At 53.2% G+C, this 15536-nt stretch overlaps 1 protein-coding gene across 1 annotated transcript in view; it reads left to right on the top strand.

Annotated features, from left to right (window-relative positions):
- Positions 1-15536, top strand: part of LOC108863653 (band 4.1-like protein 4) — a 44361-nt gene that overhangs the window by 28036 nt on the left and 789 nt on the right. Inside the window, 15 exon segments of the mRNA XM_018639670.2 lie at positions 619-697; positions 2734-2831; positions 3514-3634; positions 4271-4511; positions 5024-5115; positions 5547-5779; positions 7193-7259; positions 8676-8834; positions 9018-9158; positions 10955-11143; positions 12455-12754; positions 13262-13433; positions 13893-14065; positions 14510-14647; positions 14873-15061. Coding sequence (XP_018495186.2) covers positions 619-697; positions 2734-2831; positions 3514-3634; positions 4271-4511; positions 5024-5115; positions 5547-5779; positions 7193-7259; positions 8676-8834; positions 9018-9158; positions 10955-11143; positions 12455-12754; positions 13262-13433; positions 13893-14065; positions 14510-14647; positions 14873-15061 — 2392 coding nt within the window.

Below are 15536 nucleotides of genomic sequence, written 5' to 3'. Positions count from 1 at the left end.
CGGCAGCCGGCCCGACGGCTGGCTGGCTGACTGGCGACGACGTACCGCTGGCCGAGCCTAGGTACGTGACGATTTTCCAAATGTCTTCGTTCTCCTCCCGGCCGTCCATTCCGTGAAACCACCACGACTTGCTAAATATCACCACAAGCGACCACATGGGCTTTTCATCGTTTGTGGGTTGTCCCGCCACAGCCACTGACATGAGACGTTGTCGCGACGATCAGGCGAGACAGGTTTATCGGACGTCCGAACAGCAACCTATCCCCGAAAAACCGCTGTGCCCAACTAACGATTGTTATCCGCTCCCGTAAGAGCAGAGAGCGTTCAGTCCCAGATCGGAGCCGCATAGTCCGGACGAGGACTACGAGTCGCGCGACCGTTCGATCTCTTAGAGCCAAGGTACCTTATCTTCGGGCGATGTTGCTCCCTCGTCAGAGATAAGAAACAGCTGATCCTGCGTCCCTCCTTGCTTACGATTGTATGCTCGATTGATCGCAACAAGCGAGTGGGAGAGGATCGAGAGGGGAAATGGGCCCGAGCACGGAACGGTACGGAGAGCTCCGCAGAGCGTGTACAAAAGTCCTCTACTCGTCTAATTCGGAATAAATTACCTTGCAGGAGTTGAAAACTATACGTTCTATTTCGGTGTCAAGTATTACGCTGCGGACCCTTGCAAACTATTGGAAGAAATCACGCGGTGAGTCCTCTCTTTATATTGCGTCGCATAATAAAAAAACGACCCTGCGGACCCTATTCAAATCAGGAAGTTGTAAAAGGAATCTCAGGAGCGGATTACGTCTCGGCCACATGAAGGAAGGCTTCCCCGATTCAATTAGAGTATCTGTTAGTCTTGAGATTTGTGTCCGCGAGAGAAATGCAATGCTCTGCAGTGCCGAGGTGGGAGGGAATTAACGAGCTCCTCCGAGGTGGCGGTGCTGCTCGCAGCGGTCTTAATTCCTCGTCGACCGCCACCTCATTACGAGTCACGGGACTTACCGACTGACCGATGCTCGGCGGGACAAACAGACAGCCCCATAAACCTTTAATGGTGCTGGCGGTGGCGAAGCCCTCCGGGACAATGATGGGGGAAACATGTGTTCCGAGGCAAAACTAATACAGACCGAGAGGATGGGGTCACGTGAACTCGAGCCCGTCCCGTGTTTGCGTAGGAGCGTCGATGCTTGGTTGAGGCTGTGCTGCGTCGTCGTCGAGAACCGCGACATCCGACGCCGAGAGGATTGAGCGGAGAAAATTAAAACTCCAGGCCCCCTCAACTCAAACAAAATGTATCAATGACAATGATTCTGTTTCGATTCGGAGTTTAATGACTCAGAGAGACGATGCGTGGGTTAGAGGGGGCGAACAAACGAGCGGGCGAGGCGAACTTGGACCTGACGACGACGACGCTAATCCACGATGTTGCTCGCTCTATCGTCGCGCAGTAGCGCCGAGATCCCGGAGTCGTCGACTAAGGCACGTCCCTCCATCTCACAGATTGGATCGCCCTTCATAAGAATGAGGGCAGCCCAACTGCAGGCCGAAACAGGGTTGGCCCAGAGCGAGGGCCGAAGGGGTGAGGAGGAGCTGTGGGTTGGGAGTAGACCGAGGAAGAAACGGGGACTGTGCTGCTGGAATGCTGATATAAACCCTCGGTGTAGACAAAGCAAAGAATGTGCAATGAGATTCCAACGTTTCGATCCAATAGCTAGGCGCAAGCTCAGTAGGTGTTGTATGTGCGGGGGAGGTCAACGACGACGGAGTCTACGTCGACAGCGTTCGACGAAATGTCCCGACTCGGACATCGGTGAACCTGGGGGTATGCGGCAGATCGAAAAAATGAATGGGCGAACACCGTTACGTTACGAACGTTGCTCGTTTCTAGGCCCGAAGTTCCAGAGGAAAAATATCGCGGCGCGTCGTACGTGCGGTGCACACCCGAATACGACAGCCGGAGGCAGAGTGAGGCGATTCATCGCCCTCGTCGTGCGATCGTTCCGGTGCACCTAACATCGGACGCGATGGCGTCAATCACTAGGCGAGGAATGAATGTCCAATGTTATTTGAACAGATCCTGACCGCGATAGTCACCCGCAGATTATTTCTGAATCCTGAACGCTTATCCGACATTCTGAGACGCGACATTTGTAGACTCGTGTGTGCTTGACGACTTCTCTCCTCCGGCCGAAAACTTCAGGATTTTCGTTTTACGCGACCTAGTACTGAATACACCGTCACCCTCGGAATAAGGCTTCCGTGGTGGCGGGGGCTCACCTTTTGGGAAGGTTAATGACCGCGAATCTTCGAGGATCCCTCGTTGTAAATCTGCCGATTCGTTGAGGTCGTCAGAACTCCTGGAATTTCCCAGAGATGAAGTGGCCCAATGGCGGGTCTGGGGAGGAAACGGATGGAGGCACGGAAGGGCTCAAGTTGCTTGAAATCCAAAACTGCAGCGCAGCTTGTGCGTCTCCGTGTCCTGCATCAAAGTTCATCGGAAGCGGATACCTGCGGAAACTGCCGACTCGCACGGGAAGGACTTCCTGGTTGCGTACGTTCCGATCATGAACGATCGCAGCGTTTCCGATTAGCGAACAACGGAGGAAGACATCATCAGCCTCCATTATGTCTCGTCAGAAATTCCCTGGATCGGAGAACTCGAAAATAAAATGAGGAGAGCGAAGCTCGAACTAGAGAAACGCGATATGAAAACATACGAACTCTCGAATCTTCTTCCAGGTATCAGTTCTTTCTCCAAGTAAAGCGCGACATACTGCATGGACGACTTCCCCTAAGCTACGACCTGGCTGCTCAGCTTTTCGCTTACGCCGTTCAATGTGAGTATTGGCACGTCACAGAATTCCAAGACAGCGCACTCTAGGTCCCCTCGGAGAAGGGTTCTCCCCCTTCAGACCACATCTAAGCCGAGCAGCCGACAAGAAGCGGAGCTGTTAAATTATTCATCACGCGTGGAGCGACAATTCATCGGATTTCTGCTTAGGAATTCGTCAAACGCGGTGTCACGATTCGAAATTCGAGCTTCCCTCAAAAAACGTTCCTAGGAACGGGCGATCGAGTTTCTTGCTCAGGCACGCGCAGATTGTCGTGATGATGCTCACCTGCTGAACTGCTGCTGTTCCTCCCTCATCATGGGGAGATGGTGGTAGGACAGGCCCCTGTGGCGAATTGCCCCTTCCGATTTTAATTGCCTTCAGTCCTCGAGCCCGTGGTCAATGTCGAACCCGATCCGGGTCGCGGGAACCACGAGTCCGGTGGAGCGGAGAAACGGGTAAACGAATTCGAAGGTCCTGTCTCTTGCGGAAAAAGCTCCAGAGCAATGATCGACCGTTGTTGGTGAAGGCTCGATCCAGGTCCTCCACAGACAAATAATCCCGAGAGAGAGGCATAAATGCTTTTCGTGAAGCGAATCTGAGAATTAGAGCCGATGGACCTTTTTGCGCATCGAGTCTGACGGTTCCTACTTACTCGGCGAAATTTCCGAATTGATTATTTTTCCAGCTGAACTCGGCGACTACGACCCGAGAAGACATCAGCCAGGATACATATCCGAATTTCGATTCATTCCCGACCAAACGGACGCACTCGAAGAGAAGGCGGCTCAGTTGCACAAGACTCTCATGTAAGTTGAACTCCGATTTATTTGACTTCGAACGTGGGTCGCAACATTCTATTCTTTGCATCACTTGCCACCCTCCCGCCTAGCCAACCGAACGAGCAGTCGACCGACAGAACGACCAAGTTGGCGAAACTACCACCTAGCTTGTAGCCACCTACTCGGAGCAGCGCAAAGGCTCGAATGAATTCACGTCTCGTCCCTCCACTCGGTCGCCTCCACTCATCGGTGGGAGTAGTGGGAAAGTCGGCTGTTGGACCTTTGGAGAATCGGCGCTGGATACTTGGGGAATACAGCTCCCTTGACGCCCAACAGGCGTCACGGGAGCGTCTGGGTGCTTGGAGGAGGACGGTGAAACTAGGGTTTGAGAGAAGGCCGAATATGTTCGGGCTTCTCTCCTTGGCGATCCATTGCACTCCTCAGAGCAAGCTGACGCAACAGCTAGTTTTCCGCCCCGCAATAATCCACCATTGATTGGTGAACTTGTCATTCGAGCCGCCCGAAGAAAGGTGACGCGAGTGGACGAGGGCGGGCGAAGAAGGAAAGAAAACTCGGGAGGGACAGGAAAAACGAAAGGGACGTCGCCCCTTTCTCGGGGAACCGGCTGCGTGTGATTTAATAGAAAACTTTCGCTATTTGCAGAAGCCAAGTGCCTGCCCAGGCAGAACTGAATTTCCTCGACCGAGTCAAATGGCTCGATATGTACGGAGTGGATCTGCATCCCGTGCTGGGCGAAGACCACATCGAATACTACATTGGTCTCACCCCGGCGGGAATCATAGTTCTCAAGAATAAAACCAAAGTCGGAAACTATTTTTGGCCCCGGATCGGCAAAGTTTATTACAAAGGATGCTTCTTCATGCTTCAAGTCAAAGATAAAGGCGTAAGTCTCCTAGGTTTCCTCTCTCGCTTTAGGCATGCAGTCACCCGGAGGAGCAATTGCTCCAAACACGAGCCGCAATGAAGCCATGAAACGTAATTCCCACATCGATCCGACGCCGCAACTTATGCAACAAAGCCCTCGCATTCTGAGGGGAAACAATCCCTCCCGGTTTCGCGGCGTAATTTCGTTCCGCCGAGTTCTCCTCGGTATGCCTCTCTCGGAAAATGCATCCGTCGAGAAGGTTTATTTATTCCTTTCTCCCCCGCCCCCGCTACTCTCTCTGTTGAATCCTCTGAAGACCCGCCGACAGAATAGGCGGGAAAAAGTATTGGCAAATACGTGCGTGCATGCGAGGAATTCCGCCTCGGGATCGCATCACGATGCGGGAGACCTTGCCATTCGACGCAATACCTGTCAACTAAAACTCGCGAGGCCCGGAACTTGTTTCTCAGCTACGTGAGTTTCTGACATCCGACCGAGTTCCTCCTAATGACTACGCTGACTGTTTCCAGAGCGAGGACAACACGTACGGATTCGAACTCCCCAACAAAGCTGCTTGCAAGCATTTGTGGAAGTGCTGTGTGGATCATCACTCGTTTTTCAGGTGAGAGGAACAAGTGCTGCTTTTTGGACAACAGCCGAGTCCTTGAACTCTCGAGAACAATGTCTCCTGGGGGCTCCGGTAGACTCTTGGAAATATCTTGTTAGCGGCGCGATCGGATTCACCCCTTGGTTCATTTATTTATTCATTATTTATTGGGTTGCAAGACTGGGAGAGTCCCGGAACCATTGGGTGGAGATCCTCGCCTCGTGATACTCTCCCAGAGGAATCTCTTCACTCTTGTGGGAGCCCATCGGGGAATCTTGAGAACAGCTCGCTGTCCCCCAAAGACCTACCACCTACCTACACCTGGACGCCCCTGATGCATGAACGGTGGGGCGGAGGTGGGGCGAGGAGGCGAGCTGAATCGCTAAGCTTCATCCGACACAAGGAATCACTCTCCGATCTCTTATCTGATCTGGAATTTCTTTCAGACTCGCTCAATCGAACCCCGATGCATCGGCTGCCACCAACAAATTATTCGGGTTAGGGTCGAAGCTGCGGAATTCCTTGCGAGGAAGTTCCCGCAGCGGCAAGGTATCCGCCGGCTCCATTGTCGGACCGCAGTCGAACAAACAGGACCAAGGCAGACCCCAGCCCGCGTTCACTCGGGTGCCCAGCCGTCGCTATCAGCGGCAACGGTTAGACAATCCGGATGGAGTCGACGGTGAGTCTCGATGTTAGATCGATGTAGGGAAAGCCTATTTGAATCCGAAAAGAGATATGAGGTCGTAGCTGACTATTGCGCACGAGCTCACTCCGGATCCGCGTACGTTCGGGGATCTGGATCTCCTCGATTTCGACACGAGACGGGAATCTGGGACTCGTTCACTGTTGAGGAGCCACTATTGACAGAAGGACACGGTGTCTGTTCGAACACGAGCCAGGTTCCATCGTTGCGGCGTAGCGAACTCTTCAAAGGAGTCCAAATTAACGAGGTACCGATTCGCGAACGACAAGGGACCGAGAATACAATCATGACTTGCGGGAATCACTAGACCACCGCGCGGCGCTGACGAGAGCGGCGGCAATGAGAACTCTGTCCAAAAAGAGGTACCTACATTTGGAGCCGGGAACGACATTTGCTCCTTCAAACTTAAGCGAACACCAATTCCACTCAATTTGTGCTGGAGCGCGCGCTCAGCAAGAAGCGTTTTTCTCGGAAATTCCCTCGAGCGGCGGGACACACTTCGGAGTCCGTGCTCGGGGCTGATTCGCGCCATCTGCGGTGTGGCAGCTGTCTCGCTCGACATTTGAGTTGTCGCCTCGTCATCGCAGTGCTCCTCGGTGGCGGCGGTGGTGGTGGACGCCGACGACGTCCATTGTCATTCACCTTTCTTCTCCTTTCCCTTAACGGCATTTCCCTTTTTTTCTCTTCTTCGTCTCGTCCCTCCTCCATCCTTGGAATCGTTTCCCCGAGCGAGCCGTACGCTCTCGTCGAGTTGCTGCGACCGTCCGACACTGCGTCGCCCAGTTGTCCGCTCGTTGGCTTGTCCGTCCGTGCGTCGCGTCGCCGCGTTGTATGCGCATATCTCACGCATAGTTTCCGAGTTGCCATTTCGTAGCAGACACAGACGAGGGGAGGCCGAAAGTCTCGAAGGGGTACATTTCGCCTGGCGTTCGAATAAGACCGTCTGCCATTGCGCGTTTCCGTCCTTACGTCTGATCGTATGGATGCGTGCTCGTACGTATGAATATGAACAGTCCGCATCTGTGCCGCAATTTGCTAAGTGCCTGCGCTGCTGTTCGACCAACTGCTACTTGCGGGGACCAGCCACGCAGAGGACAGAACGAGAAGATATCCGTACTCGGGGACATGGTCCACAAAGTAGAAGGAGGAAGAAGCGCGTTCATTCCCGCGTGGGAGAACCTCCCTTGGAATCCTCGGGCGCAGCGATCCCCCGACGTTTCACTTTGTCGTCGTTGTCACCGCCTCGGAGAAAGTGTCGCGTGCCCATAATCGTTCGCATATCAGCCGCCTTCATCGTGATCGCCTACTTGATGACAACGGTGGTTCATTGTGATTCCGAGTAGATTATGAGCCACGCTCTCTAATCTCTAATTACTTTGCGTGCTACAGCCCCATCGAACTTCGAGTTGGAGTCGAGGCGGAACAGCGTAGTCACAACCACTCAATCCACACCACAGTAAGTACATTCGACCAATTCAACGATCCCAAGTTCCCTCGCATTAATGATTCATGACGACCGATGAAACATTCGTTCTCACGGCGGCCGTTTTTCTGTCCGAGTTGGAGAAATCGATCTCGCTCCGCGCAAGAAAACGTTTTGTCCCGATCCTCGGACTCGATACGCATTTTGCCCCCGGTGAGATACTGATGCAAACTTTCTCGGGAGTTACGCCGAAAATGTATTCGCGATTCACTGATTCGGCTGTCGTCGCAAATTCTCTCGAAAAAGATACAGAGACAGGGCGCAGGTGCATCATGCGACTGTCATGCTGACTTTCCGTACGACGACAAAGAGTCTCCCGCGCATTGTGTTCTCCTAACCAAACGAACGGCAGAGCCAGTCAAACAAGCGTCGCAGAGACAGCGGATTCCGAGAGCCTTGTTCCTGTTTGTTCCGCGTTTCTCATATCTTGCTCCATCTCTTCGTCGATATTTCGCATTAAGGGCCGCTTTCTCTCTCCCGTTTATTTATTTCTCGTCTTGTCGCCGATCTCGCCCCGACCCCACGTCTGTCCGGGTGCCGGCTCCTGCGTTCATTCGTCCGCTTGCTCAATGGCTCATGTCTGGACACAGAATATGAAGCGCGTAAAGATAGCGTTGGAGATAAGCAGGGAGCCACCGACATTGTAATCCTCTATGAAATACCCCCGGTGTAGGATTTCTCCTCTGTCGCGTTCGGTGGAGGCTTTTTTTTGTCTGCTGGGAAGAGGCTTTTCGTGAGTAATAAAAGTTTTAATGTCGCTCGCGTTCTCTCCCTCCCTGCCTCCCTCCCTGAAAAACCCTTGGAAAGCCCAGAGAATGTCTCGACGACGGACCGTCAGCGCGCGGAGTCGATGATGTTCCCGGAGAAACCGCAACTACACTCAACGACTTTGCGACGACGATGCTCATTTGCACAATCGACCCTGTCACAGTTTTTTTCTCTCCGCGTATTTTTGTCGCTCTGGTTACAAGTCGCATTTGCCACAGCTGTTATTCGTTTTGGGTTTGATCACTGCTGCATGCGGCGGCGTATTTTTCCGAGCAAAAATGTCGAGCTGAATTCGAAGAAAAAGGGTTGGGAGCTCCCGTCGAAGGAACACCAAAGAATCTCGAATCGTCGTCGGGCCATCGACGCGACAGCTTCCAAGGGAACTGACCGTCCTGGTGACGCAAATATGCTTTTGGAGAGGAATCCGAACTCAATGTTCCACCATCTCCGATTCACGCCTGGTCGCGTGTTTCGCCGTTGAAAATGTCAACAGCAGAAGTTCCCTCCCTCCAAGAGTCACATCGGACGCTTCCGGAGGAAACTTGGCGAGCCCAGTTGTTGGGCAGATTGTGGGTCTGTTCTAAGTTTTTTCTCTTCTCTTCCCCTTCGTCGAACTTACAGCAGCATGTACAGAAGCGTGTCAGTGCCATCAGTTGGGGGCCGTGCCTGGGATGATCCCCGTCCCCGGGGCTTGTTTTCGTCGTCAACGAATCCGTCACCAAGATCCGTGCGTAGTATGGCGATGTCTGCTCGCAGTTGTCGGGACTCAAGTGTAGATAGGTGAGCGTTTCCATCACTTCGGATTCCCGAGTTCTACCATCGGGACGAGGGACCTATCATTTGCGTCTGAGCCATCATCCCGATAGCGGGTTGATGTACGCGACTCCATCGGGAGGAAGTTCCCGAGGACTGTCCGAGGGAACTTGATCCGTTGCGCATTCGAGCATTTTCGAAACTTTTCAGCGTGGATTGCTCCCGACACCGCAAGAGGCATCGCAGTCGACACGAAAGGGAAATATCCGGACGCTCGGACGCAGAAAGCGAAGTGTCAAGGACTTCAAGAAATAGTCGAGCATCGCGTGTGGGCAGTACCTGCCGACACAGGTGAGTTATTCCTTGTCTTTGATCCCCTCTCAAAACGAAATCCCCTCGGACTTGCGTAGCCTCCGTATCCTTCTCCGACGATACGTCGGCGTCGTCGGCCGTCCCGTTTCCTTCGAGAAAATCCTTGCCTCAAACTCATATGTGCATGGTTTTTCGGCCGTTCCCCGCTGTGGACGTTCATGTACGTATGTAGAGGAAGTTCCAAGAATTCTCGGAAGGGCATCGGGAGTAATCCACACAACTGGTGCTTTCGCGTCCAAAGAGAAGGAGGAAAAAAGAGAATGAGCCCGGGGCAGAAGCAATATTCATACTCGTATCTACAGAACTGCAGTCTCTTAGGACAGGCAAGATGGCGTCCACTTGCTCTCTACGAACGTTTCTCTTTATCGCACGATACGTCGTCGGCGCCGAGAGGAACGAGTCAAGATTGCCTCCTTTCGCGAAACTCACACGATCTGCGGGGAGCCGTGGATGAGGAAAGATCTCGGGGATCTCGCGAAAGACGAATAATAGCCGGACTTCGGAATTTCACGGAGGATATCCCCGGGTTGGTGACTGAATTCTCGAAATTGTCTCGAGGTTTATACTCGGACCGAGTGTCTGGATCCGATTTCATTTGACGGTCGAGGAAATTCCGGCTGCTTCCAGAGGACGAATGAAGAAGCTGCCGACTTTGAGATCCTTCCTCCGCTCGAGACTGCCGCGGCGCGAGAAGTTTCATTCCGCTTGATGCGGGATCATTCGGTTCCATGGGAAGTATTTCCCCGAGGTCTCGTACGTTTTGACGATCATGATGGAGAGAGAAGCCTCTTAAGGGATTTCCTTATTTTCAACTCCTGCCAATTGCAGTATTCTCGAAAACGACGGATCTCGTGATACGTCGGGAGAGTTGCATCGGTCGGACTCGGTATTAGTTGTCAGGGCGGACCCGTCGTGGCTGCCGCCGCCGTCGAAACCGCCGCAGGAAACCAACCGGTCGACCATCTAGGCGGACAACCTTCCGTCCGTCTGACAGGACAGGCATTGAGCTGACCATTAATTTGGCAAACTGAGGAGGGAGATCCCTGCTGACTTTGGAGCCTTCGCTGCCTAATGACGGTTATGATCGCTGAGTGCACATGCTTTCGGGCAGTCGTTCGCTCACAAGCTTGAGCACACGTCTAGCCACGCAGCGCATCCAGCTAACAACCCACCCACCCACCGGCCAGTCACGCCACCCAGTGGCACACACTAACGTAACTGTGACGGCGACATGGGTGCCCCACGTATTCAGCTGATGAACACTTCCGTTATCTCAACTGGCTGTTTGAGTAGATTTGTCAGACTTACGCGAAACCGACCGGCTTGCATCCACAGCTAACCCCGCCGCGGCAGGAAACGTTTGTCCGATAGGAGGATGCCGACCTCCGAAATTCCTAGAATTCGCTGAAAGCTGCATCCCGACGGGGGAATCTCCACATGATCTCCAGTTTCGGCATGAGTTCGGGGGACTCCGGTTCCGAAATTGAGATGATCATCGGAGACGCACCTAGCGCTCCGACAGAGTTCTATCAGTGAACTTGTTCGGACCTCTGCGGGCCACGGCCGCCATCGAGATTCCCGGACGAGCTGCGGAAAGATCCCTGAATTCGATGCGTCAAGGCCGCAAAAGTTTCCGCAGTTGTTCGATGCCCGTGGTCGGTAACAATGGGATCGTCCCACCGCAGCCTGGGTCCCCTTTTCCCCGGAAAGACCGGAGGTAGAATCCAGACTCTAGGCTCGCACTACCACTATCGGAATCGCTTATTAATGAGGAGCGCTTGAATTTCCAGTTACCACTCACGCAGCGAGGTCTCCGGCAGCGAAAGCGAAAGCGCTTGGCGTCACTCGGGACATCGTCAAAACCACCGAAGACACCATCACAGATCGAACGTCGAGCTAATCGACAGTCAACCTCAATGGCTCGAAGTTCAGCAGCAGATGCGACAACAAAACACTTCTCTTATGTGAGTAGACTCCATTTAGCGCAACTCAAGAGGATTTTCGAGAATTTCCGAGCTTAGTGATACCCCCTGGGTGCTCGGGTGGGAGTTCCGTCCGAATCGAGGAGCAGCTAGAAATCGCAGGAGTCTCCTGAGCGGAACGTGATTCCTGCGCCTAACAGCAGAACGAAAGGTTAAGCAAGTCGGCTGTCGGACGGACGAACCGACCGAACTAGAGATAGATCGCGGCAAATCGAAGAGTGGATTGAGTTCGTGGAATTATTCTCGAGGGCACTCGTCGGAGCATCGCATTGATTTCCTCTTAAATCAGTCTAAACGAACGAAGGCCATCGCTCCGGTTCCCCACGGAACTTGTATACAAGTCCTCGTCCGTTTGAAAGCGGACTCGAATGTCCGTGCGTTCGTTCTCTCCCAAGCCACTCGCTCAGGCCCCGTTGTTGTTGTTGGAGATGTTAAACAAAAACTCGTTCCACGATTCCCCGACTGGCAATCACAGGCCATGCAAAGCTCGCTCGAGCGAGCTGGAGGATTGGCTCGCGTTACTCAATGCTTCCCGAGTCGCAACGTCTTGACGTCAAGTTGACGTGGCCTGCGCGAAGACGTGGGCGCTCGTTTGGGGATCGCAGGCAGGCAGGCGGGCATGCTGGCCGGCCAGTGATTCGACGGTGGTGGCCCGGCCGTTCGCAAGACCGGCCGTTTTCTCGCACGCCGGGCGGCAGTCAATCAGTGTAGTCCCGTGAGTCTCGTAAGTCGCTTCATCGAACCGGATGACTGTCTCTGTCCCCGTCCTCTGCTCGTCGACGGACGCACCGACAGCTATGAGGGAAATAAGCTAAAAGATGATGACGTAGCTTTCTCAGAAAGCTTTTGTGTCGATACTGCGTCTCCCTCGGAGACAGCGAACGGCCTACAGAGATGGGGCGGAACCTGTTACATGTAATGATGCAGCCCTTGTGAGCAAGCGAGCGAGCCGACAGGCGAGCGAGTCCGTTCCATAGCGGGGCCCGGGACCCCTCCTCCTTTCCCGTCTCTTCGCTCGTTGCTCTGCTCGTTCATCCGGAGGAGCGAAGACATCATCCGCAGAGTCCACCGACGACTGCGATCTCGTACACGGAGGCACCGCTCTGGAGTCGATTCGAAGAGTTGTGAAAAAAAAACGGCGGCGACAATCGGCCGGGCAAAGCGCTCAATTTGGAGATGGGAAGAAATAAAGTGAAGCCTCTCACTCGCTCGCTCTCCCGGCCGCTCGTCGACAACTTTCATCTTATTCCGTTTTTATTCTCCGCCGTTTCATCGGAGCGTTTTGATTTGCAGATCACCCCAGAGCGCCATCGTTCGCAGCCTGAACAATTCAGCGGCGAGACGACAGAGCGGTTACGTACAATCCGGTGTCGAGACGGAGAGCGAAGCCGTTTTCAGCGCTAACTCTTCCCGGAAACGCCACAGAAAGCACCGATCGAAGAGTCCCGGTCGCCGAGACAATTTGATCCCGCAGGAAGTCCGTAAGCTCATCGAGTACACTCCAATCGAACCCGAATGGCCGTCAGGACAAGATGAGCTACGCGACATCAAATACACGAACGTGGAGACCGATTCTCGCCTCTTCAAGATTAGGTTCGTATTTATCGTTAGAGGAGGGAGAAGTCGGGCTTCCGGGGATCGACGACGCGAATGAGGGGATCGAGCCTCGAAAACGACTGCATGCTAAGGGTCGAGGAAGAAAAAGAAAGCAACTACCCACAACCGTTCAATAAAGTCTGTGTCGATTGATTAATAGCGAACGGCGAATGAATTTATGGCCTATTGGTGTCTTGTGCCGGTGCACTACCCTCCGAAATTTCCTCTCCCCGAGCATATCTCACTGGCCGATAACTCGTCAAACTCTCATATCGATTGCTTCTGGGCCGTCTGACTGAGAGGCAGTCGCTTCGTTACGGTGTCGTCTTTACCCGACTCGAAGCCAAACTTCATTTCATCTTCGAACGGTCGTCTGCGGCACCGCAACATCGGTCGACATTTTTCTTGTCATATCCCGAAGCCGCTACTTAGTTTGAGGAAGCCTGACAAGAGATGGTCAATTGCTCTTCGATAATGAATGCTCTTCTTTCGATCCCGTATTAGATACAACGAGAATTCTCAGCGGCGTGCCAAAGTGGCTGTCGTTAAGAACCAAAACCCAGAAACCGGTTCGACTCACTCGAGACGATCGAACCACTCTCAAAGTAGATTGGCACATTCTACACCTCCTCCCCCTTACCAACTTCAACAACATCATCATCATCATCAGCAGCAACAACATCATAAGCAGCAGCAACAACAGCATCCTCAGCAGCAGCAACAGCAGCAACAACAACAATATCAGCAACAGCCCAACGATATCGGTGGTGAGTAGTCTATCTATTCTGTCCGGAGAACGATTGGAGGGCGTCGATTAGATTGACCTGGTTGCCGTCGGGGGCACGGTGGTACAGAGCTTTTGTCTTCTTGTGATGTCTGATGTCATTCCACAACGGCCGCGGTCCCCGATGGCCCATTATCTTGAGCACCGTTCAGATCGACGTCGTGTCAGGATGAGCCGATCGATGTGTACTTTCGAGCTCCGCTCCAAATGTTACCATCACGACAGTCTGAATATTCATCCGAAATGAGAGTCGAGTAATTAGGCGACTTCGATTCGAGGAAAGGGAAAAATGATGGGGAAATAATTATGCAGCTCCGGCCATTAGTGCTTTTCATCCGTTTAAGCTCTCAGCATCTATCTCTGAATCTACGTTCTTATGCTTTTTCAACATTTCTGATCGCTCACGTGGAGTGCTCTCTCTCCCTAGGATTCTCGGAAACGCCGTCGAAAACGAAAAGCGAAGATAACCTCCGAGAGAGTCGTACGCCAACGGGTTCCGACATGAACGGGTGGAAGCCTTCGAGGCAAGTAGACAACAAGACGACCCCTCCAGGCCCAGCGCTTCCGAAAACTAAAGTGGCGAGAGCACCGACGCACACCTCAACCGCGAAGCCGGTGCCATTGCTACCATCGCCATCCGCGTTACCACAAACGAAGTCTTTGTCCACGATTCTATGATCAGGACACATGTACACAGACACGCACACTGACACAGAATGCTTTCCTTGCTCGCTCTCTCAATAATCATTCCTTTTTGGCCTCGGCTTCCGTGAATGACTTACGGAGAACGCAGACACGCGACGTCATCTTTCCAGGGGAAAGCATACTGGTGTGGAGAATTCGCCTTCCTATCCGAGTTGGGTCGTGGTGATCTTTCGTGGTGTGATAATGGTGTGATCCTGTGGAGTTCGCAACTGACTTCTGAACTAACAATAAGCTTCCTTTTCCCTCGTCATGTCTCACACTAGGCCTCATACGCTGCTGTTTAACCATCAATCGACCGAGAACCATCTGCAATCATATCATCAATACAACCAGAACTTCTCTGGCTTCCCGTCGAATCTCCTCACGGCTTCGAGTTCCTACCACTCGTTCAACTCTCCGAGGTAAGTTCCGTCTACTCCATTCACTTATTGAGGAAGTATTCAAAGCCACTTCTCGAACATCGAAATGAGCCGTTGTTGGTCGTTCCCCGCAACGCCTCGAATTTTTGATTTGATGACGACGGCCACTTGTCAACCGGCTTGTTGCTCTTTCGACCGCCCTGGCTCACCCGAAAGATGTCTCACTAAAAGACTTGGACGTTTCACCAGCCGACATCGCTAACTCAGCTTTTCTGACAGAACCCCGCAGCAGACAGTGATCCACCGAGAAGTTGTGGGGGACCTGATCGGTCCTCCCGTGGGGCCACCCTCGCATCTTTCGTCTCCCCAGATGACCCCGGTGTCGTCAGGCTACCAGTCGGCGACCACCACTTCTCCAGTCGTGCCTGCCAGGATGCCAAAACACAACTCGGGAGGGTGAGTTCAAACAGCAAAACTGAGACCAGCTGTTTTTCGAGGGGAGAAAAAAAATCAACAACAAGAGCCGTGCACGGACACAGGAGCGTCCGGGGGGGGCGCGGGACAGACCCGCTCCTCAGAGGAGGCTTGTGTTCCGGGTTGGCTTCTGACTCGACCCGCAACCGTCTGCAGATCCAGAGCTGACTTGGTAGGGGGGCGATGCCGTCGAACGACGTACACTTTGTTAAGTGACAGTATGAAAGTGATTTATCGTTGCGACGACAACAACGAGAACTGGGTAGATGGCATCCATAACAGCGGAGAGAACGGCTCAGAGATCGTAGTCTTAGCCGAATTTCATTTTTCCTCAACCTTTTACCCTGATGCCTCCCCATCCCGATTTCACTGAGAGCCGTCTCGGCAAGCGGACTTCGCTAGAACAGGAATCGGGGCGCCTGACTCGGGCTTGAGGTGGATTCTCTTGCCGACATGA

Source organism: Galendromus occidentalis, unplaced genomic scaffold (assembly GCF_000255335.2).
Source record: "Galendromus occidentalis unplaced genomic scaffold, Mocc_1.1 scf7180000077450, whole genome shotgun sequence".
In the NCBI taxonomy this organism is placed as follows: Eukaryota; Metazoa; Arthropoda; class Arachnida; order Mesostigmata; family Phytoseiidae; genus Galendromus; species Galendromus occidentalis.
Note: the sequence above shows the minus strand (reverse complement) of the source record. Positions and strands in the feature narration are given on the sequence as shown.